Source organism: Trichosurus vulpecula, chromosome 4 (assembly GCF_011100635.1).
Source record: "Trichosurus vulpecula isolate mTriVul1 chromosome 4, mTriVul1.pri, whole genome shotgun sequence".
NCBI lineage: Eukaryota > Metazoa > Chordata > Mammalia > Diprotodontia > Phalangeridae > Trichosurus > Trichosurus vulpecula.
In genome coordinates this window covers 435,538,837-435,562,313 of record NC_050576.1, presented here as the reverse complement: position 1 = coordinate 435,562,313, position 23,477 = coordinate 435,538,837, and the positions used below count along the sequence as shown (strand labels likewise).

Sequence of the window (23,477 nt, the reverse complement as noted above, 5' to 3'; positions counted from 1 at the left end):
CCATGTACCAGGTGACCTCTGGCTTAACACTCGAAGGGAAAAATCCCTCTATGTTTGGACACTTTAAAACCTGCAGGGTGTGTTCCAGATAGATGTATTCCGTGGGCACCTTCATCGCTGATTTGAAACAGTTGTTTTTCTGAATGACTTCCAATGGAAAGGCTACTTTGCTGCAGTACGTGGTGTTTCTGAAGAAGAGGGAAAGAAGGCAGGCAACTGTTAGGTCAGTCTGGAAGGCAGCCAAGGCCTGGACACTCGCTACCTGCACATGGGAGAGCAGTGCTCTGAAGGAAATCACATACCAAGACACTTTACTCAATCTCTGAGATAGAAAGGCCCTCAGAAAAGCACTGGACCAGTCTCCAGGCAAACAGCAATTCCCAAAGACAAATGGGCATCTAGTCTTTGCTTGAAGCCCTCCAGTAAGTGGGAGCTCACTCCCACCTTAGCCAGTCCACAGAACATTTGGACAGCTCAGACTATTGGAGCATAGTTTATCCTCATTTCAACCACAAATGTGCCTTTTTCCAGCTTTCTCCCATTTCTCCTAGTTTGGCCTTTGGGACCAAGCAGAACGTGTTGATTCCATAGCTCATTGTGCAGCCCCTCAAATCATTAAAGACAGCAAGCATCTTTTTGCTGAGCTTATGCACCAGGCTAAACACTGCAGTTCTGGCAATGGATTGTCATGGAGTGCACTGCCAAGTCTTTCACCACCTTGGTGACACTTCTTTGGGTACCCTTTAGCTTATCAATATCCTCCCTACAGCTTGGTTCCCTTGTTAGATCTAGATGTTTGCTGGAAGGCTCATAAACAGGCAGGTAGGCAGATAGAAAGGAATGAAGGACAGATGGAAGGAAGGAAGGAAGGAAGGAAGGAAGGAAGGAAGGAAGGAAGGAAGGAAGGAAGGAAGGAAGAAAATAAAAATTGGCTTGAGTAATGAATCAGGTATGTTTTTAGAAGCAGCTGGGCATTAGGCAGAGAGTTCCTCCTTGAAGGACTATGGGCATGGCAGAGTAGATAGGCCGGGCCTGGAATCAGAAGACTTGAGGTCAAATTAAGGCTTAGACACTTACTGGGTATGTGACTCTGGGCCGGTCACTTAACCTCTGTCTGTTTCCTCATTTGTAAAATGGGGATAGCAACAGCATTGGCCTCCCAGGTCCTTTTGAGGATCAAGTGAGTTATTTATTTTGGTTTTAAAATGTGGCTTTAGCACAGTGCTTAGCACATAGTAGGCACTTAATAATTGTTTCCTCTCTCTCTCTTCCTTCCTCTTTTCTTTGTCATTCCACAGAAAAGGAAAATTAGGATCAGAGACGTTAATTTCTTTGTCCAGCATCACACAGTAAGTAAGAGTTGGCACACAGTAAATAAGAGTTTGTGCCCAGGTCTTCTGACTCCAAATGAAGTCCCTTGCATCATGTGAAAGAGCTATAGACAAAACTGTAGGGGTGCTGAGAAATAGGAGCAAGGCAGTGGGGGCAGTTAAACTGTGAGAGAGGCCATGGGAGCCCATTGGAAGAAAGAGGCCATGATTGCACTCTCAGACTGCCAGGCCAGCTTGTTTGGCTCTCTGTGTGTGTGTGTGTGTGTGTGTGTGTGTGTGTGTGTGTGTGTGTGTGTGTGAGTGTGTGTGTGTGTGTGTGTGAGTGTGTGTGTGTGTGTGTGTGTGAGTGTGTGTGTGTGTGTGTGTGTGTGTGTGTGTGTGTATGTGTGTCTTCGGTGGTCCATTCAACATTGGGCCACCTCTGTGAACACAGGGCAGTCTACAGGGAGTGATACCTCTTTCCCTCCACTCTTGGCCATATCCCATCAACCGACCCCTCCCAACCCTGGAAGACCAGGTTCCCAAAAGTTCCTCCTCACTTGTTCATGGCCTCACTTCTGATCCCCATATGTTTCATCCAGAGCATCATCCTAGCAATCTCCCCACCTTAGCATACAGGTGTAGTTGCCCGTGTCATTGAGCAAGGTGGGCCGGAACCAAATGAGGTCCTTCTCCTTGCTGATCCGGTTGTCAGGGAGACGGAAGTTGATAGGCTCCTCCAGGTCCTGGTCTTGTCCAATCCAATACCAGATGAGGGTTAGGCCTGCTGAGTGGGCAGTGCTATAGTTAAACTTTAAGTAGTGTTCAAAGAGTGGGCACTGGATATAGGCTGGCTCCCCGTCATAAACTTGGGTCTGCTTTGTGGTGTCCAGCCCCCAGTCGTCACAACGCTCTGCAAAAAAGAGGGAGACGGAGTTTATTCCATGCCAACACATCTCACTTCAGGACGAGCCTGGGCTGCACACCCTGCCTGGAAAATCTGCAGGGTGCATATGATCTTTCATGAAAAAAGAAATAAGGAACACAAGAAATGGATCCCTGATGCATAAACTACAGACCTTAAATATTCACAAAGAGTGTAACATTTCACAGTTCCTGACATTTGGTGAGAAAAGCAAGGCCATCACCATGTCATGAAAGACAGAGGGAAAGCTTCCTATTAGTTTTCTAAAGAAAATGTCTATTTTTACATCTGCTCATTCTTCAGGCTTTGCTGTTGCAGAGAGCTCCTCCCTGTAGGGACTATGGGCATGGCCAGTATGGAGAAAGGCCACGTTTCCTGAAAGACACCACAGACTCAAAGTTTGTACGAGGCCAGGCATGGCCAGAAAAATGAGAACTGAAGCATTTGAAGGACATGAGCTAATTTATTTGCTTTTCCCCAAGCTCCTAAAATGAAAAGCCTAGTTGTTAAAAATGGACATCCCCATGGCCTGTTGGGAATCAGGCTTTACGCATTGACTTTGCCCTCCTAGGCTGCATGAAGTGACATGGACTAACAGACACCTTATGTCAAAGTCCTTTTGTTGAAGGCCCCCCTTTTTAAGAATTAGCTAGGTTGTGCGTTGTATATGGCATTGAACTTCGAGTGAGGAAAACCTGAGTTCGAATTCTGACTTGGACACTTACTAAATACATGACCTTGGAAAAAATTACCCTCTGTCCCTCTGAAATGTGGATAGTAATGGACAATAATAGCACCTACCTCTAAATGTTGTTGTGAGAATAAAATTAGATGATATTTGTAAAGCAATGCATCAATATACATATATTATATGTATATATACACTTATATACATACATGCACACATGTATAGATCCATATATGCACGTATTTTTGTGGTTCAGTCATCTGTTGTGCCTAGCTTTTCATGACCCCTTTTGTGGCTTTCTTGGAAGAGATGATAGAGTGGTTTGCCATTTTGCAGATGGAGAAACTGAGGCAAACAGGCTTAAGTGACTTACCCAGGGTCACAAAGCCAAAGGGAGTAAGAGGCAGGATTTGACCTCTGGTGTTTCTTACTCTAAGGCCTGCTTTCTTTCCACTACTACATTCCGCTGTCTCCAGCATGACAGCTTATTGACAATTCTAACACGAGTCAGATATTTTCACTGCCAACATGAGGGACCTAAAACTTAGGGATTCAATCACTGTCAAACCTGTGGCTCTGGTGACTGGGGATGTAAGTCAGAATTTGAGAGTGACTGAAGCTGAGGGGGATGGACACACAGAGGACCATCACTTTGTTGGATATGATCCATAGGGACTGGGCAATCACCAGCAGGACATGAGGTGTGAAGTGCAGTCTTCTGGGAAAGCAATTCCATGACCTGGAAGTCATAGGAGTGGGGGAGGCAGAGGTAAAGAAAATAGTTTGTCCTGGTCTTATGCAGTGTCCTAGTAACCCCTTGGAAAGGTCTTCAGTTGGGAGAGGAATGGGATTCTCTTGACCCCTTGATGCAGCCACCAAGGACAACCTCCGGTGGCATGGAGGTGGGGATGGAAGGTAACCATGGCAATAGAGGAAATATGTGCGGTGTCAAGAACACTGGAAGGTAGTTGCTATTTATTATTATGCTAATGTTATAGAGAAACTGAGGCCGAGAGGTTAGTTACTTGCCCAAGATCACACAGCTAGCAACTGTCTGAGGCAGGATTCAAACTCAGGTCTTCCCACCACAGTATTCTGTCCACTGCGTAAAGCCTAGCGTCTCCTCTCTTTGCCCCCACAGTCCCCAGAATTGGGAAAACCCTGTCTATGTCTTTTGGAAAATCCTTATTGGAATAGGAATAGAAACAAATTAACAGGGCTAGGAACAAATGACCTTCATCAACTCAATGAGCAAACAAGCATTTATTAAGCACCTATGGTCTGCACTTTAAAGTTTCAAAGTCTTTACAAATAGTGTCTCATTCGATCCTCACAACAACCTCGTGAAACAGGAGTCATAGTTATAATTATAGAATAGTAACAAAATGATAAAGTAACATCATAGAATAGAATATTAATCCATTTTACAAATGAGGAAACTGAGGCTTACACTGAAAGTTTGAAAGTCCCATGGCCAATGTCAAAGGCAATATTTATACCCAGGTCTTTCTAATCCCAGGTCCACCTACATCATGAAGAACAATCATTCAGGCCGTCAATAAGTATTTACCCAAGCCCTGATATGTGCCAAGTACGGTCCTCCAAGCTATGGCTTGATGCAGGCCCATCTCTGGGGGATCCCCTCGCTTGAAACCTTCACTGATCTGGCTGCCAGGTGGCGCCGTGTAGAGCACATTGTACCTTGAGTCAGGAAGACCCAAATTCAAATGCAGCCTCAGACACTTCTTAACTGTCTGCCCCTGAGCAAGTGACTTCATCATTGACTGCCTCGGTTTTCTCAACTGTAAAATGAGGATAATAAAATCTTCTATCTCTCAGAGTTATTGTGAGGGTTAAATATTTTTTTTTGCAAAGCACTTGGCACAGAGCCTGAAACATAGTAAGTGCATAATAAGTGCTCATTTCAATTTGGAACTATGTCCAAAGGGCTATAAAACTGGGCAACCCCTCTGACCCAGCAGTACCACTACGGGTATGTATTCCAAAGAGATCATAAAAAAGGGAAAAGGAACCACACATACAAACATATTTATAGCAGCCCTTTTTGTGGTGGCCAAGAATTGGAAATTGAGGGGATGCCCATCAGTTGTGGAATGGCTGAACAAGTTGTGGTATATGAATGTAATGGAATATTATTGTGATATAAGAAATGATGACCGGGCAGATTTCAGAAAAAACCTGGAAAGACTTACATGAACTGATGCTGAGTGAAGTGAGCAGAACCAGGAGAACATTGTACACAGTAACAGCAACATTGAGCAATGACCAACTTTGTTAGACTTAGCTCTTCTCAGCAATACAAAGATCTAAGAAAATTCCAAAAGACCTATGATGTAAAATGCTATCCACTTCCAGAGAAAGAACTACGGATTCTGAGATCAGATCAAAGCAGACTGTTTTCTCTTTTTTTTCTTTCTTGTGTTTTTTTGTTTCCCTTTTATTCTGATCCTTTTTTCATGACATGTCTAATGTGGAAATATGTTTAATATAATTGTACATGTAGACGCTTTATCAGATTGCATGCAGTCTTGGGGAGAGGGGAGGAGAAGGGTGGAAAATGCTGAACTCAACATTTTGTAAAAGTGAATGTTAAAAACTAAAAATAAATAAACAAACAATTTTTAAATGCTCATCCTTTCTCTCCCTCTCCTTCCTACTCTCCAGCCCAGAGTGTCCTATTCCTCCTGAAATGTTCTGAGTACTTCATCTGAGTAGCTCCCTTGACCTCACACAATCACATGTCAATCATGCTCCTCTGTGATAATGTCTTTCCTCTCCCCAGTCTTCAGTAGAACATCAGATTCTCAATGATAGGCATCATGGCTTGCCCTATGTTTATGTCCCCAATACCTAGGACAGAATCTTCAACATAGAAACATGGAACCTTTTTCATGTGGTTCTTTGGTTGGATTAATCCCCCCCCCAAAAAAATCCTGCCTTAAAACTGCTTCTAATTTAGTTGGAAAGATGGATACATATAATACATGAAAATGAAAAATGAAGAACTGTTTTCTAAATACTCACTATAAACAAGCACTGTAATTCATTGTTCTAAGCACTGGAGACAGAAATAGGCAAGTGAAATAGCCCCATCCTAATAGGAAGAGACAACAAAAAGAGGAAGGGGTTCAGCAAGATGGGTGACAATCCCTGGGTCTCCAGAGCCCACAGCAGTAAGGCAGGTGGCAAGGCCCAGAAGACCAGAATCGTCAAGACCAGTGTGGATAATAAGACTATCATCCATAAAAGAGAAGAACCTAATTCAAAACCATGGACAGCAGAATGAATGATGTGGCCTCTAAAGACTGTGGGATCTTAGAGGAGAAAGAGTTGGAATGACCAAGGAAGGCTTCACCCAAGTGATGACTTCAGCTAAACCTTGACAGAAGGACAGGACTTAGGTGACCAGAGGAAAGAGCAAATTCCCATGAAGGAAATGAGCCTCAAACTTAACGCCCTATCTCCATGAACTCTGTTATGCACACCCCAGTCTGCATCTGCTTTTGTTCACATCTCACACAGTTATCAAAATTGTGCACTCTTCCTCTCCCAAGTTTTCTAAGGACCAGAGAAAGGACCAGTAAACAGCTTATTGGTTCCAACTTCAGTGCTCTTGACTCTCCATAAAATAATTCCACTTCTCCTAAATGGTGTTTGAAAGCCTCAATGTACCACCTTTATACCGCTATCAGCTTCCTTGGTGGAGAAGACCAAATAAACACACATTAATATTCATAAAAGTGTAAGTAGGGACTGTAATATTGCATGGGCATCCCTATCTGGCACATTTACCAATTAGAAATGAGTGTTGTGAATTGTGTGGCTTCTCCAGCAGCCACCTGAGGTTCTTCTGTCAGTGCTTTTTAAATTATTCAATGAATAAATAAAAATAAAATCTATGACAAGAGGCAGGCATGTCATGTAACACAGAATTAATGATGTGACTCACCGCTGGCCCCAGCAGAAGGCCAGAATGGGGAGATGGCTGTTGTGCAAATAGACCTGTCTATAATAACAGCATGGTGAAATGAACAAGTCATGGTCACTGAGAAATACGGTTCTGTTTAATATGCTCCTCCCATCCTGTACAACCCACACTGGAAGCCCCAGCCTTTAAATGGCACCCAAACACAAGAGAACATGAACCCATCATTTCCATCAGCCAAATGGGCTCGAAAAGTTCAAGCTCACTGGCACAAAGACTAATAGAGTCATTCCGAGCTTTTCAACTCCAAGTCACTGATAAATCCAGCCCACACTGGCAACAGCAATTAGCATTTACATAGCATGGCATACATCTTAACTAATGAACCTCTCAGCAGCTGGTTGGGGTTTCATGGCCATTTTACATTCCTGGAAGCTGAGCCAGAGAGGTTAACAAAATCACTCCCTCCTAGCAACAAATCCCAAAGCCAACAGAAGGCAACCAGAATTCAGAAGGGAGACTTGCCTCCCCAATAGTGCTGCTAAGATATTCAAGGCCAGGCTTCATCAATAAGAAACATGTCAGCTCTTTCCATTGAGTCAAAACAGCTCCTCACAATATTCTGATAGATGGGTGTGTGTGTGTGTGTGTGTGTGTGTGTGTGTGTGTGTGTGTGTGCGTGCGCATGTAATGTTGAGTGGTAGAGTTTGGGATTTAGGAAAATTACAAACAAGTAGGGAGGGAAATGCTGGGAGCTTGAGAGGGAGGCCCTGAATACAAATTTTGGCTGTGATGCCTATAACCTGGGTGGCATTTAAACTCTCTTCTACATCTGTGAAAACAAAGTCCCTTTGGGTCTTAAATCCTATAACTAGAGTGGAGGATAATGAAGAGGAGAGAGATAACAAATGGGAAACCCATCCCAGCACCAATGGCATGGACACCTGAGGCTAGAGCAACCCCTGTCCCAGGGATTAGGTTTAGCAGAAGTATTTTGGCAGCACTGGGAGTCGGCTGAATCTTGGGAGATAGAAAGAGGTGGACTGGTTCTCCACTGTAGGCATGCAGCTCAAGTGCCACCTCTTTCAGGTGCTTCAGTCTCTCTGTATCCCTCTATCTCTTAGTGCTCTCCCTCTCTTTCTCTCTCTTTCTTTTTTCCCTCTCTCTCTCTCTCCCTGTCTCTCTCCATTTCTCTCCACTCCCTCTCTCTCTCCCTCCCTCTCTGTCTGTCTTTGTATCTCCATGGAACCTAGAAGAGTGCTTTGGAGTGATTCAATGAATGAGCATTTATTAAATACCTATTGCGCACAATTCATTGAGGATACAAAGGCAAAAATAGAAACAATCTTGGTTATATCAATAAACAGGCTGAATTGAATTTGATTCTTCATGAATGTTTCAAAGAAAACACTTTTGCTCACTTGGGAATTCTATGCCCCTCTCTGTGAGCCTCTGCACAGGCTAGCCTCCAAGATTATAATTTCTGAAACTTTTCTTTTTTCTCTTAAAGACCAGCCTTAACCTCAAATCATTCTGGCTATTATTGATTGGCCAACAATAGATCCCATGCCAATCCTACTTGGTCATTGTTTGGGCCTGGATTGGCTCAGAATGTATGTAAATAGTGATGGTTTTTGTTTTGGCCAGAAATCATAACGGATTTGCCTTAACAAATCTGTTGTTGTTTGTCTTTCATTCTTGAAGAGGACTGTGACATCAGGGAGGTGATGCCATGATATGCAAATGAATTGAATTTAAGTGAGGGAGGGCTATGCAAAGTCCCCAGCCTCACTTTCACCTCTGAAGCCATCTAGGTCCAGTAGCCAGATATAGATAGGACAACTGGAGATGGCCCCAATGATGTAGTGGAGAATCTTATCTTTTCAAGCTAAGTTCTTTAACAAGTGTGCGATTGACTGAGGCAATGCCCATTCAGGGATTAATAAGAAATGAGTCAGAGAATGACCTATTTATTTAATCGAAATGAATAAATAAAATGAAATGAAAATTAAAAGCTAGACCAAGAGGAAGATGTGTAGATTTATATGAGTAGTTAGAGAAAGTTTATAACATGTGCTGTAACCTTTGCCCAGGTAGCAAGTGTCCTGATATCCTGGCCTCAGCTCCTCATTAGGATCCAGCTGTCATCCAGTGACAGAACATCTCTTGGGAATTTTTTAAGATGCCATTCTTTGTCTCATTTCTTATTAAGCCTTATATCACAGAATAGGTGTTGTCTCAGTCAAACTGAGACCTAGGAAAGATCTTAGCTTAAAAAGACTGAGGTCCCATGTCACATCCTTGGCCATCTCCAGTTGTAATGATCCATATCTGGGCACTGGACCTGGATGGCTCTGGAGAAGAAAGTGAGGCTGGTGACTTTGCACAGCCTTACCTCACTTAAATCCAGTTCACCTGCATGTCATGGCATCACCTCCCTGATGTCATGGTCCTCTTCAAGAATGAAGGACAAACAGCCCTCAAATGCACACCTCTCTTCATCTCTGCCCCAAACTTGGCTCAATCAGTCAGCCAACAATGATTTATGAAGGGCTTACTATGTGCCAGAAACCATGCCAATTAGCATACAAAGAGCTGCAGAACCTCAAAAACAAACCCTTCTCCCAAGTAGCTTTGAGATCTATGCTGTTACTCCAGGATGCTATTGGCTCCCTGCCGATATTCACTTCTATGTCTACCACACTCACCCCGGAAAGCAGAGGATGTTCCATTCATCTTTGAACAACTGGATTCAAATTCGTAGTCTAAACTCTGAACATGGATAATTTTTGCTCAAAGGTGAGTAAAAGTAAATGGAAATGATTTCAAACAGGAATATTTCAAACACAATTTCTCAATTTGTTGAACAAAAGAGCATGGAGGGAAAAGGGGAGAGAGTTAAAGATTAACTGGTTCATATTCATGACTAACTAGACCACATCGTTTCTTCTGTCCTACAATGACTGGCTAAGAACTCAACAGATGGCTTTCCCGGATCACATAATGAGACTTTCCTTACATCTGCCAAAGAGGGAAGTTTGCCATGCTTTCAAAAAATTGCCCCGTAGAACATTCTGAAATGGTAGCAACTTTCTCCAATGGAAGGAAAGTGTCAAACTCAGAAGGAAATGATTGCTCTTTGGAGGGTGCAGGGAGGTCTGCCATTCTTTACCTCATTTCTGTGAATTACTGTTTTGGAGTTTTGAAAGGTTCAAGGATAATAAAGCATGAACTTGAAAGGGACCTCGGAGAATATTCAGTCCCATTTTCTCATTTTACAGCTAAAGAAACAGACTGAGAGAAAGAACTTCACTTATGGAGGATCATAGAGCCAGCATATGTTAGATTCAGCACTTGAAGCCATGTCTCCATGTCTGGCTTTGAGCCCAGCTGTCTATGTGCCAAGTCATGAGGCTCTAAGTAGTAACACTGTCAAACAGTGAAATGTATTGATCTAGTAGGTTACCCTTCACATGAGGGCTTGGTGAGGGTGTTCTCAAGAGGAAACCCAAAAAATTGGGCTGGAAGGACACATTCATTTACAACCCTCTAATTCTGTGACTTGGTTTCTAATCTTTCTAAGCCAGAGACATGGTCAAAGACTAGAGCTCTGGGACTATCCCAAGACTACTCCTAGCCAACCCTAATAAAGAAGAGTGGGACTGAAGATGTTATACAGGGAGTTGACTCTGTTTTACCAAAGTTTCAGTCCATGTGTCATTGCCCCTGTAACACTGTCTATGGTGGCAGAAAATCTACGCAGAAGCTGTTTTGTGGCTTGGGCAGATCTTTTTTATTGAATTCTGTCTCCATCCTAGAGCCACCATTATTCCAGGACTAGACACAGAATACAATGAAGCTAGAGGACATCTCAGAGGACAAATATTTGCATTTATTTGTTAACCATCTACTATGTGCTGGGCACTGGGGTTACAAAGACAAAAACAAACCATTTCCTGCTCTCATTGCACAAGGGTGGGAGTAGAATGTGCTTTGTGATGTACACCATTTGGGCAGGCTGGAAAAGCCCATGGATCTCCTCTCATCATAACATTGTGTTGTGTACATTCACAATTGAGAAAATACTCAAATTCAGTTGGAGGTGAGTGTAAATAAAGTTATAATTGTTTTTGCACCACCCAAATTCAAGAATCTGCAAAAATCTATCTGTAGACCCCCTCAAGGAGTTATGGGAAATAGATTAAGAATCATTAAACTAAGAAGAAACCACATATTTGTATATAAGGCAGTGTGACAGAGTAGGAAGCACATTAAATTTGGGGGAGAAAGAGAAAGAGACAGAGAGACAGAGAGAGAGACAGGGAGCGACAGAGGGAGAGACAGAGAGGGGGAGAGAGAGAGAGAGAAAGAGAGAGAGAGAGAGAGAGAACAAGATTTTCTCCTTCTAAATTGTTTTCATCTGCAAGGGAATTGTCAGTATGGAAAATCCCTCTACAAAGGCAGATAAGAAAGTAGCCTGAAACATAGAATCCTTAAAAGTTGCCTGCAGCAGGGAGAAATTATGTAATTTACCTAGGGCCACATAACCAGGGTTGCAGATAAAGAAATTGAGTCTATGTTTTCTTGACTCCAAGGCCAACCCTCTAGAGGTGACTAGTGGCTTATTAGATCAAGTGCTAGGCCTGGAGTCAGGTAGACCTGAGTTCAAATAATGCTCAAACACTTATCAGCTGGATGACTTTGGGCAAGTTATTGAACCCTGTTTGTCTCAGTTTCCTCAACCATAAAAGGGGGATAGTAATAGAATGTACTTTGCCAGGCTGTTGTTAGGATTCAATTAGATAATAGTTGTGTCTGGCACATAGTAGTGCTTTCTAAATGTTTATTTCCTTCCCTTCTATTCACTAAGCCACACTGCCCCACCCCCAAAATATAAAGGAATTCAAGGGATAGTATTCAGAGGGAGACAGAAAAGTTCTCTGTAGAGTCACAGAATCCTCCAGGAGTGGGGAACCTGTGGCCTCAAGGACACAGGTGGCCCTCTAGGTTCTCAAGTGTAGCCGTTTGACTGATTTCAAACTTCATAGAACAAATCACCTTAATAAAGGGATATGTTCTATAAAATTTGGACTCAGTCAAAAGGCCTTACACAAAGACCTAGAAGGACTAAGTTCTGAAAAGCGGAAGGGATCTCAGTGGCAAGGCAACTTCCTCCAATCCACATACAAAGGAATTTCTATTGTAAGAGACCTGCCAAAGGATCATCCAGGCTTTGCTTGTAGGCCTCCACTGAGGTGAAAAGGACCCCTTCCCAAGGCAGCCCATGTCACTTATAAATGGCACAAATTTTAGGAGGTGTTGTTTTGTGTTGTTGTTTTTTTTTTTGTTTGGTTTTTCCTAATATTCAAACTAAATTTCCCTCTTTGTAACTTTTATTTATTATTCCAATTAAAGTGGCACTTGATATAAACGTTGAAGGAAACTAGGAATTCCAAAAGATGCAAATGAGGAGGGAGGTCATCCCAGGAGTAGAGAGCAGAGGACAAATAATTGGAGGAGATGAGAGACAGAATGTTTTGCATGGAAAACATTTGAGCACACTGGCTGGAATTTATTGAAGGTAGAAGGGGGAAGAATACAAAATAGGACTGAAAAATAGATTGGAAGCAGTTTGGACAGGGATTTCAAGGCCAAATACAGGAGGTTGTATATTATTCTAGAGGCAATTAAAATGAGTGGAGCTTTTGGAATGGAAAATAGCATGGTCACTCCTGTTCTTTAGGGCTATTTCTCTGGTAGCTGTGTGGAGAACAGATTAGGAGAGACACTTAATTCAGGATGACCAATTTGGAAGCTATTGCAAGTCAATAAGCACCCTGATGAGCTTCTGAATTTGGGTGATAGCCATGTGAGTGGAGAGAAAGGGACAAATATTATTGAATCGTGGAGGTAGAATCAATAAGTCTTGGTAACTTATTAGATATGGGACCAAGAGAGAAGGAGAGAGAAAGTGAAGGTTCCAAAGTTCGCAAACCTGGAAATGGAACCATTTGGGGAAAATATAACAAAAATTTGAATTTGTTGAATTTGAGATCCTTATGGGGAGACATCCAGATGAAGATGTCCAATAAGTAGGTGATAATTCAGGACTAGATTGCAAAACTGGGATTTGTACAGACATGAGAGAGAGAGAGAGAGAAGAAGAAGAAGAAGAAGAAGAAGAAGAAGAAGAAGAAGAAGAAGAAGAGAGAGGAGGAGGAGGAGGAGGAGGAGGAGGAGGAGGAGGAGAAGGAGGAGGAGGAGGAGAGGAGAAAGGAGAGGAGAGGGGAGGGGAGGAGAAAAGAAAAGACAGAGAGAAAGAAACAAGAGGGAGGAGAGAGGGGAGAAGGGAGAGGACTTGAGATCAATAAGAAGGCTTAAGGAGAATGTGTCCCTGAACTGAGCCTAAAAGGAAAATTCTGAGCAGTAGAGAAGAGGAGAACATGCATTCTAGGCACTGGGGACAACTTGTGTGAATGCCTTGCAGAGGAAAATGGGATGTCCTATTTAGGGAACAACTAGCAATACAATTTAGCTGAAATGTAGAGCATAATAAAGGGAGTAACTGAAATGAGACTCAAAAGATTGTTTGGAGCCCCACTATAAAGGGATAACTATCAGAATGAGAAATTTGTAATTGTGCTTAGAGACAATAGGGAGCTAGTGCATGGTTTTTGTTGTTTGTTTGTTTGTTTGTCAAGAAGGGGCACCATGGTCAGAGCTGTGGCAGCTGTTGGAGCTGTTGGAGGAGAAATTGAGGAAGAGAAAGGTGGGGGGTGGGGAACTGAGAAACCAATTCTGAGGTTTTGGAAACAGTGCAGAGTACAGAGAATGGGGCTGAATGAGTGTTGTGGCACATGCCTGGACAGAACAGAGTAACTTCCAGAAAACCTTTCCCAGCTGGGTCAAGCTGGGACACCAGCATCTCCAGTCCAGGGGTTTTCCAGATCCCTGCCAGGAGGACACCTCCTTACCTCCTAGATCCTTCCAGGGTCTCCTCTTAACACATTTGAGTAGACAGAGCTCCTTCCCTGCCCTGCCCTACCCTGCCTAGGTGAGTTCTACTGTCTATAACAAGATTACAGTATGCTACACACTCAAGCTTCTGTCTGTTCCCTGGAGTTCAGGGAGATAGTTCCTAGATTGCAGGATGGAACCCTCTGAGCCCTGACCAAGGGAAACAAGCCTCTATTTATCGACCTGTAAAATGAGAGTATTGGTCTTGATGAGTGCTCAAATCCCCTCCAGCTCTGCAGCTATGATCTGCCACTCCTATATATGCATTCCATAGTCACACTAGGGGAAAGATTGGCCTCCCCAGAGAGGGCTTCAATCCAGGAATTTTCGGTAACAGTGATTGATCTGCCCCAGGATAGTAAAACTGATCAAATGTTCAAAATTCCATTTCTCTGTCCATTTCTGGGGCACATCCATCACTTGTGTTACTCTGTGCCTTTGAACAAATCCACCTCCACCCTCTAGACCTTAGTCTCATTATCAGTAAAATGAAGCAATTGGACAAGAAGATGCCCCAGGTCCTTCACCAGTGTAATAGTTCATATATCACATTTGAGGCATTGGTGCTATTGGTGCTTTTGCTCTGGGTGTGTCCTCACGACATACAGAAGCTGTAAAAAAAGGAAGCATCCCCTGCATATTGCCTAGGATGGCCCAGTTGTAGACTTCAGTCCAATCCTCCTAAGGGAGAAATGTGAAAGCAATCAAAATGCCCACTAGTTACTGAGAGGATGTCTGGGGTCTGTAATCAAGGAGGCAGCAGGGGAGACTGGGTTCAGAAATGCATTGGGGGAGAACTGCCTCTATGCCACTGCTCCATCAGTTTCTTCCAAAGCCATATAATGAGTGTTCTCATGTTGCAGAGGGTAATGATTTTCTTCATGGGGTCATTGGGACAGTAAATAAAGTGGGTTATGGGAAGGGCAGGAGGGGCCACTGGGAAAACTGAAAGCAGTGATTATTTTGGTTTAAAGAATTCATGCAAGTCTCTCTGGTGATTAAGATGTAAAGATCTAATTGCCAGCCTCATGTAATCACGAGCTAGGCTCCACCCTCTTCATTTCCATTATTACATAATACTTATTCAGAGCCCAAAGTGTGTGAGGGGTTGAATTCAATGTTCAGAGAAACCAGATCTGAGCCTCTTGGTAGATATTCTACAAAGAACAGAATGGCACATAAACACCCTCCTTGAGGTCATGGGCTCTTTCCTTCAAAGATCAGATTCAGTTGAGCAAGTCCTCCAGCCTACACCTGACCTTGTTACTCTGATTTCAATGCAGTGGAGATGCTAGTTCAGAGCGGGGGCTGAGGTGAGTCTGCAACAGCAATCGAGTAAGTGAAAACATCTGGGATTCAAAGGAGATTGCACAGAAGCTTCAAAGAAGAGTGAGATTTGAGTCAGTTCATGGAACTCTAATATCTCAGCACAGGAAAGCCCCTTAGCAGCCACTGAATGTAGTCCAGACCCAAGGAAGAATCTACGCAATGATCTCCGCAAGCAGGCATCTGGAGTTTAAGAGAAGATCTCTAGCAACAGGTAACCCACTATTTCCTGAGGCAGTCCCCATGTTCACTATGGGGCAGCACTGATCATTCTAAAGTGTGTCCTTCTGTTGAGCTTAAAATGTGACCATAGGAATCTGGGACCTGAGGGGCAGGTTAGGCAGAGAGAAATTGGTTTGGGATTAGTCATACATGTACAGGTTAAAGTCAAGAGAGCAAAAGAGATTACCAAAGGGCAGAGTCTCAAGAAAGAAGAGAAGAGGACTGAGAACACAACATGAGGGCACTACAATTTTTAAAGGGATGGCAAAGGGAGAGGGAAAAAAAAAGCATGGCCAGAGAAGAAAAAATAGAATCACAGGTATAGAGAGACCCACAAGCCAAGGAAGAGAGAATATCACAGAAAGAAAGGAAATCATGGAGGAAGATAGTTAAGGAAAGGTCATTGGGCTTACTGATTAGGACAGATGAACAGGAAAGAATTAGGAGGAGCTCAACAGTAGCAATGAGGTCACTTCTGAAGCTTCTAAACATGGACTCCAAACTTGTCAATATGGCGAATGAAATCATACTTTACATGACATACTGAATGAACAGTGAGGGACGGTTCTGAAGTCATCATAATCCTCTGAAGAATCATGGCTAGGAATTCTGACACCAGGGATGAATTCAGTTGTTGGGGAAGAGTGAGAAGAAGGTATGGCCATTGCTGAGTGTGGTTAAAAAAGATGGAAGCCAAAAGTCATGGGATTCAGGGAGGTTGAGAAAGTAGAGAGTTGGGTTTTTTGAAAGAGCCAGAGAGTGAGATGCAGAAGAAGACTCAGCAGATTCTAAAACAACTAAAGAATAAGAGGCAGATGGATACCCATTGAGGAGAGAAACAAGGATCTGGCCAAAGTGGAGTGAAGTTCAAGGAAAGAGACGTGATTGTTAACTAATGGTAGTGGAGGGAGGGTGTGACAATGGCCATAAGGAAGCAAGGGATATAGCTGTGTCTCCTCCTCACCCTGTGTTCAGGGATGTGAGAGGAGCAGCCATCCTTAGAGACTGCTTCCAAAAATAGGAAAGTTTGCAGGAGAGAGCTAGGCACTTCTCTGCCTTGCCTAAAGGGTTCGGTACCTGACTCATTGTATCTCTATCCAATCAAACTCTTGTTCCAATGCTGAGAGACTTCAATAGACATATTGATGTTCCCTCAAACATTCTAATCTCCCACTTGCTCAATTTGCTCAGTTCCCATGACCTCAGTTAATTAAAAAATGACCTCTTTATGGTCTTCCCTTTAGCCACAGATAGGGATAGTCATACCCTTGATCTTGCCATTTACTTCCATGAAGAACTTGGAATGTTCAATATCCCTAAAAATTCTTTGTCTTCAATGTAACTGGAAATATTTTCACTTAATTGCATTTTGCCAACCCATCATCCCTTACCCTTCAGTCATCCCTCAGATCCTCTCCTGACTCTCTTGACTTCTCTCCTATGCCTCAGGAGACTCTTTACCCTAGAATAGCCTCTGCCATTGAGGTACACATTGGTAACTGGCAAGTACCACCTTGCAATCTCGACTTGAAAAGGGGGAAAACCATTCGTGCTCGGTCTTTCACTTCTATCCTTGGTCTTCTTACTCTCAGGACCACTTGGCTGCTATTAGGTACCTCCTACCTGCCCATATGTTTAGCTTCCTTAATTGGGGGGGAAGGTCATCTTTTCCCATTAGACTTCAAACCCCTTGAGGACAGGAACAATCTTTCTTTTTGTTTGTATTTGTATTTCAAGTGCTTAGAATAGTGCTTTATTAAATGTTTTCTTTCTTTTTTCTTTCCTTGTTTTCCTATTTTTTTTTCTTCTTTCACCTCTCTTTCTCTCTTCCATTTCTAGCTACTCTGGCCTTTCAAATCTTGTACCCCTTGCTGAATCAATTGGACTTTTCATTCTTATCAATCTTAACCTTAAATTAGTCCCATAATCCACCTCCTTCAATCCCACCCCTGTGTGGTTGAATGGAACTAGAAAAAATCTATCATCAGGGCTATTTGTGTCTACTACAAATGTTTGTTACTTAATCTCAACTGGGCCCTCACTGCAGCCAGGCAATCGTTCCATTCCTCTTTAATTGGTCCAAAATACCATTGTCCACAATAGTTCTTTCCTTCTCTCCTTAAGCTCTAAACTATGCCCCTTGACAAAATCTGTAAGCTACAAATCTCACTTTCTACTTTACCACAATTATCAAGGTTCTTTGTCAGTAACTCCTTTTGATCTCTTCAAACTTATGAAACCATTCCATGAAAGCATCACCCACCATTTTCTCCTTTACTCCTGTCTCTGGTGAGGAGGGGGTCTTCTCCTCAGCAATGGGATGCCTCCTATATAAATCTTTGATCCTCTCCTATCCCATCTTCTGCAGCAGACTGTCCCCACTATCATCCCTATGCTTTCTCTAATCTCCAATCTCTCCCTATTTACTAGACCCTCCCATGCCTCCCACAAACATCCTCCATCATCAAAAGGCCCTAGCTAGGTCCCACAATCCCTGTGGATTATCACCTTATGTTGCTCTTCCCTTTCTCAGCCAAACTCCTTGGAAAAAAATGTTCTCTCTGTGTTTCCATTTATTATCTTCTCACTACCTTTTAAAACTCCTTCAGTGTGGCTTCCGACCTCATTCCTCAACTGAAATCACTCAGTTCCAAAGTTCTCAACCATTTGCTACCCATCAAATCTAATGGGTTCTTCTCCCTCTAACATCTTCCCAGGTCCCACCATCAGCTCACAGGGGCTCAAGGACCAGCTCTATGCAGGAGCCTCCCAAACCATGCCTCTCTTCCTAGTCTCCTGAGCTCTCTCTATTCCTGCACCAACTATTCACGTCTCTGATGTCCCAAAACTGTCTGAAACTCTCTGTGTTCAAAACAGAGCTCATTATCTTGCCCTAAAAACCCACAAACCTTCCCATTTTCCCCATGATGTTCATGGTGCCACCAGCGTGCCTGTCACTCACGTTTGTGATGGAGATATATTCCTGACTCCTCAGTCTCGCTCCATTCACATATCCAATCTGTTTCCAAATCTTTATAACATTTTTATTTTATGTCTCCATCTATCCACTCACCTAGGCAGCCCCTGCAGTTCAGGTTTGAATGATCTCTTGCCTAGACTATTGCAAATGCTTCATTTGGGGTCCCTCTTTTTTAAGTGGCTTGCCACTCTAATCCAATTTTCATGCAGCTGCCAAAATCAAATCATGTCCCTAAAATGTCCCCCTATTACCAGATTCCTTTACAACCTGGATGCCTCTCACCTGTGGAGGCTTATTGTTCCCCCTTCTTGAACTCTCCATCACTGCATGCACTATATGGCAAATCTTCTCTGTGTGTCTTTGCCCTCGTTGTCTCCTGTATCTGGAATGCCCTTGCTTCTTCCTCCTAACTCCTGGAAGCCCTGGTTTCTTTCAGGACTCAGCTCAAGGGTAACTTGATTCATGAAGAAAGGAAGAGAGAGAGAGAGGGAGGGAAAGAGAGAGAGAAGAGGAGAGAGAGAGAGAGATGAGAGAGAGAGAGAGTGAGGGATGGGATTGGAGGCGAGAGAGAGGCAGGGAGAGAGAGAAGGGAGATTGGGAGAGGGAGAGGGAGGGGGGGGGAGGGATGTGAGGAGACAGAGGAGAGAGACAGAGATATGTGACAGAGGACAGAGACAGAAAACATAGACAGAGACAGAAAAAGAGACAGGACAGAAGAAGCGACAGAGAGAGAAGAGACAGAAGAAGGAAGGGAGGAAGAAAAGGGAAGAGGAATGGAAAGGGAAGGGAAGGGAAGGCAAGGGAAGGAAGGGAAGGAAGGGAAGGGAAAGGGGAGACGGGAAGGGAAGGAAGGAAGGAAGGAAAGGGAAGGGAAGGGAAGGGAAGGGACCTAAGGTACCTCCCATATCCCTAAATCTTGGATTTGGTAAACTCTATTCCAAACAACTTTTATAAGAGAAGAGGAAGCCTATATCAAAGCCAGGTTTGGTAAAGCTTCCCAACAGCAGCTACTTGGGCTAGTGGATAAAATATAAGGCCAAAAGTCAGGAAGATCTAAGTTCAAATCCAGTCTCAGACACCTGCTAGCTGTGAGGCCCTGGACAAGTCACTTAAGCTCTCTTTGCCTTAGTTTCCTCGATTATAAAATGGTGATAATAGCCCCTGGGAAGGTTGTTGTGTGGATCAAATGAAATAATATTTTTAAAGCACTTAACCCAGGGCCTGATACATAGTAGGTGCTATATAAATGTTATCGCCCCCCGCAATAGCTGGTGTACCCAGAAGACACTAACGGAAGCGTGACCATAACATTGTCATATTTTATTATTGTGAATGGGGTGAGAGAAGACAGAACTGGTCATTGAAACACCAGACTCTGGGGATCATCCAATTGTACATTTCCTTCCCCTCTCCTGGGAGCTATTTATTCCCTTACCTTTCCCCCATCCACTAACTCCATTCCCCATCGCCCTTCTCTATCCCGTCTTTCCAAACCCTGTATTAGTACTTTTCACTGATAGCATAGATACTGACAGTAACAGATGCCTGGCAGCATCTTCTGATTTGTTGTTGTTGTTTTTGGTGTTGTTGCTGAAACTGGAGCAAGAGCCCATTACAGTGGAGAAGGATGGACATAAGCGTGTGGCATATAAACTACAGATGTGCCTATGCACGCGCAGAGGGCAATAAGTGTCCAAAGACGGCTAGTTGCTTTCCAGAGCAGTGTTTGCTCAGCAGGCTAAAGGCGGGGGAAGCTATGAGTGTGTGTTTATGTCCTTAATAACAGCCTTGGTGATTGACTGTAGCTGATGCTAGATCACAGTGAGACAAAAATCTCCGTGTTTATCCGAAAGAGGAAACTGCTTTATGCCTTCTCCTATGCTCAGAAACAGTGAGGGGTCCTGCTGACTGAGCATTCATTCTCACTTTCATGCAAATACTCCCCACACCTTTCCCTTCCTCCTGCCAGCTCTTTCTCTCAGGCTTCTAGGTGGAACTCTCCTGCCCCTTGCACACAACAGCATTTACCCCAGTTAAAATGCAAACCCAAGGGCATCAGGGTTTTCTGAGATTTTGTTCCTTCATTTTGTTTTATTGCTGTTGTTGCCTGGCTTTTCCTAAGAAAATGCAAGATTATGTTAAGTTCTGAAAAGACAGAATACTCCTAGCAGAGGGTAAGAGAAAGTATTACTGGCCACGAAAAGTAAATTCAGGCCATACTCAATTTTCTGACACCAAAGCCAAGAACAAAAACCCCAAATACCTAGAAGATGGATTCTGCATTCTGAACAATGGAGTCTATTCCTAGCAAAGCAACTCGAGGTTTGTCTACTTCTACCCCCAACCTCATCCTTCCCCCTTACACATGATCCTTTCCTCCTGGGCCCCTGAGTATCAGCCACTCTCCAAATCTGGGACAAGGTGGAACCCTCACAGTTTGTGCCCAGTGTTAACAAGGGCAGGATGGAATGATCTTCAAGGTACTGCATTTCAAGGGCATTGACACATCTTCAAGTCTTCTGGAACATGGCAACAACACTCTCTTCCCATGGCTTCCATAGGCTGTTCCCTCCTTCTCTTGGTTCTTCTGCTTCCTCTCTCAATATTTATCCCTTTTCTGCTTCCAGTATCCTATTTGCTCCATCGAGGTTCTGTCCTAGGTCTTCTTCTCTTCTCTTTTCTTAACCTTTTCGCTTTTGCGGCTTCAACATCACCTCCATTTAGATGATCCCTGGATAAGGGGTGGGGAACCTGCAGCCTCAAGGCCACATGTGGACTTCTAGGTCCTTGGGTGTGGCCTTTTGACTGAGTCCAGGTTTTACAGAACATATCCTTTTATTAAGGAGATTTGTTCTGTGAAGTTTGGCTTCAGTCAAAGGGCCTCACTTTAGGACTCAGAGGGCCATGTGTAGCCTTGAGACTGTAGGTTCCCCACCACAGTCTTGAGTTTTCTCCTAGACAGCCCTACCCAGATGGCTTCCCACAAGTATCTCACACTCACCTTTTCCAAATGGAACTCCAATATTTCCCCAAAGTCCATATCCCATTCCAATTTTCTCATTTATATTAATGGCACTACTAATTCTTCCAGTCACCTAGGTTTAAGTGAAGGTACTCACCATTCTCCTGTTGGTCACCTTATCTGAGGTTTCTTTCACAAACTGCCAAATCGGCATTCCTGAAGCCCTAGTCTCATCATTTCACATCCCCTATTCCACCCCCACTCCCTGACTTCCTGTGGCTCACTATTGTCTCAAAGATATAATATACCACCCTAAGCCTGGTATTCAAATTCTCCGCTACCTGGCTCCCACCTACTCATTGAACATCCCACTTCCATCCTTCCACTCTCCAAATGGCTGCTGCTTCTACAAGGCATTTTGTCTCTACCCTCTCTGCCAGTGCAAAGGCTGGCCCCCTGCCTGGAATGCTCTCTGATCTCACCTTGGTCCCCTGGAGTCACTAGCTCCCTTCAAAGCAAAATTCAATGAAAAGAAAGTACATGGGGGAAGGGGGCAATAGCTTTATTCCTTATGAAATGCCTATCTTCTTTCTACCTATCTTGGAATTAACTTTCAATGGTAGAGAGCTGCATGCCTTCCAGTCCTCTTCCCTGGGCAGGGTCAGTCTAATCTTTGCCTCCATCTTCATTCCCAAAGCCTAGCACAGAGCTTGGCCCACAGGTCCAGCTGAATAAATGTTTAATGACTGCCAATGCTCCGGGTGCTATACAAAAGTTCCCCCTTTATGACTGTGGGATGTCTGGCCTGAATTGTATGCTCCAGTTCAAAATCAAAGGCAGGACATTCTGAAAAGCCAGAGGCAAGGGCTAGTATCCACTTGGAGGAAGGAAGAACAGAACCTGAAGGAGGGAGGAAGTGAAGGGGGGAAGCAAAGAAAGGAGGGAGAGAGGGGGAGAGTGAGAAGAGGGCAGCAGGTGTGGGCTGTGGAAAGGAAGAAGAGCGCTGTCTTCGTCAGCCACCAGGCCAGAACCCTGCTGCATCCCTTCCTGGGTGTTTAACAGAGGCATCACCTGTGAATTGCCAACAGCGGTCTCATTTAACTTTAATAATGTGTCAGGGCTGCAGACCGCTCTTGAAGGCTAGTGGTGACAGACAGAAAATGAGAGATTCAGAAGGAAGGGGCTGGCGCTAGAGTGAGAAGGGGAGGCTTGTGGAGAGCTGGGAATCAAAGAGAGAGAGAGAGAGAGAGAGAGTGTGTGTGTGTGTGTGTGTGTGTGTGTGTGTGCGCGCGCGCGTGCACACATGTGTGTGGGTTTGACAGATGATGCTGATGCTGATGGCAAGGAAGGGGGAAGAGCCTGGGGGGTGAGGAAGAGGGTGGTAAGAATCAGTGGGATTGACAGGGCTCTGGACCACTGCTTCTAGGAACAGTCACAAAGTACCCACTCCAACTGAGATGATGAGATGATACAGATGAAGAGGAGAACAGGGAAAAAAAACAACTGGGGAGAGAGCCAATGAGGAAAATGCCAAAATAAAGTTTCTGTCCTACTTTTTAAAGATGCTCCCTCATCCTCCCTCAGCCTCCTAGAGATGTCTGTGCACTAGAGAGCTAGAGTGCCTAACATGGATCCAGCCCCATCAAGGTTTGAATCCCCACCCCCACAATGACACACACATATTTTCTGTGAAACCCTGGACATGTCACAACACTTGACTCTTCCTCACTCTCCTCACCTTTAAATGGGGCATAGAAGCATCAGCTACCCAGCAGAGTTGTGCTGAGGATCAAAATGAGAAGAGAGGTCTAAAGGCTTGCCAAGTGTAAAGCACTAAATAAATGTTAGCTGTTATCACTTGGCTTCTCCACATCAAAATCCATTCTGGTGGGGAGCTCAGGCTCTGCTCGCCTCCCCTTTTCGCTGGTTTAGTCAAGGGTGGCACTTTGATTGCAATGCTTACTTCCATCCGGCCCCTTCACTTTCTGTGATCTGGCCACTGAGAGCCATTACCTTTATTTATTTGTCCAAGAAGAAAAGGAGAGCCTCTTGAACGGCCTCTCCAAGCCGCAAAGCCAAGATCTGAAAAGTGGGCAAAGAG

The 23,477-nt window shown here is 43.9% G+C and overlaps 1 protein-coding gene across 1 annotated transcript in view; it reads right to left on the bottom strand.

The window, feature by feature from the left end:
• The window catches only part of LOC118848548 (interleukin 1 receptor accessory protein), a 158,771-nt gene that overhangs the window by 48,396 nt on the left and 86,898 nt on the right, over nucleotides 1-23,477 (bottom strand). Inside the window, exons 3-4 of the mRNA XM_036757472.1 lie at nucleotides 1,938-2,223; nucleotides 2-188 (exon numbers count right to left, since the gene is read on the bottom strand). Coding sequence (XP_036613367.1) covers nucleotides 2-188; nucleotides 1,938-2,223 — 473 coding nt within the window. The remainder of the gene's footprint in view (nucleotide 1; nucleotides 189-1,937; nucleotides 2,224-23,477) is intronic.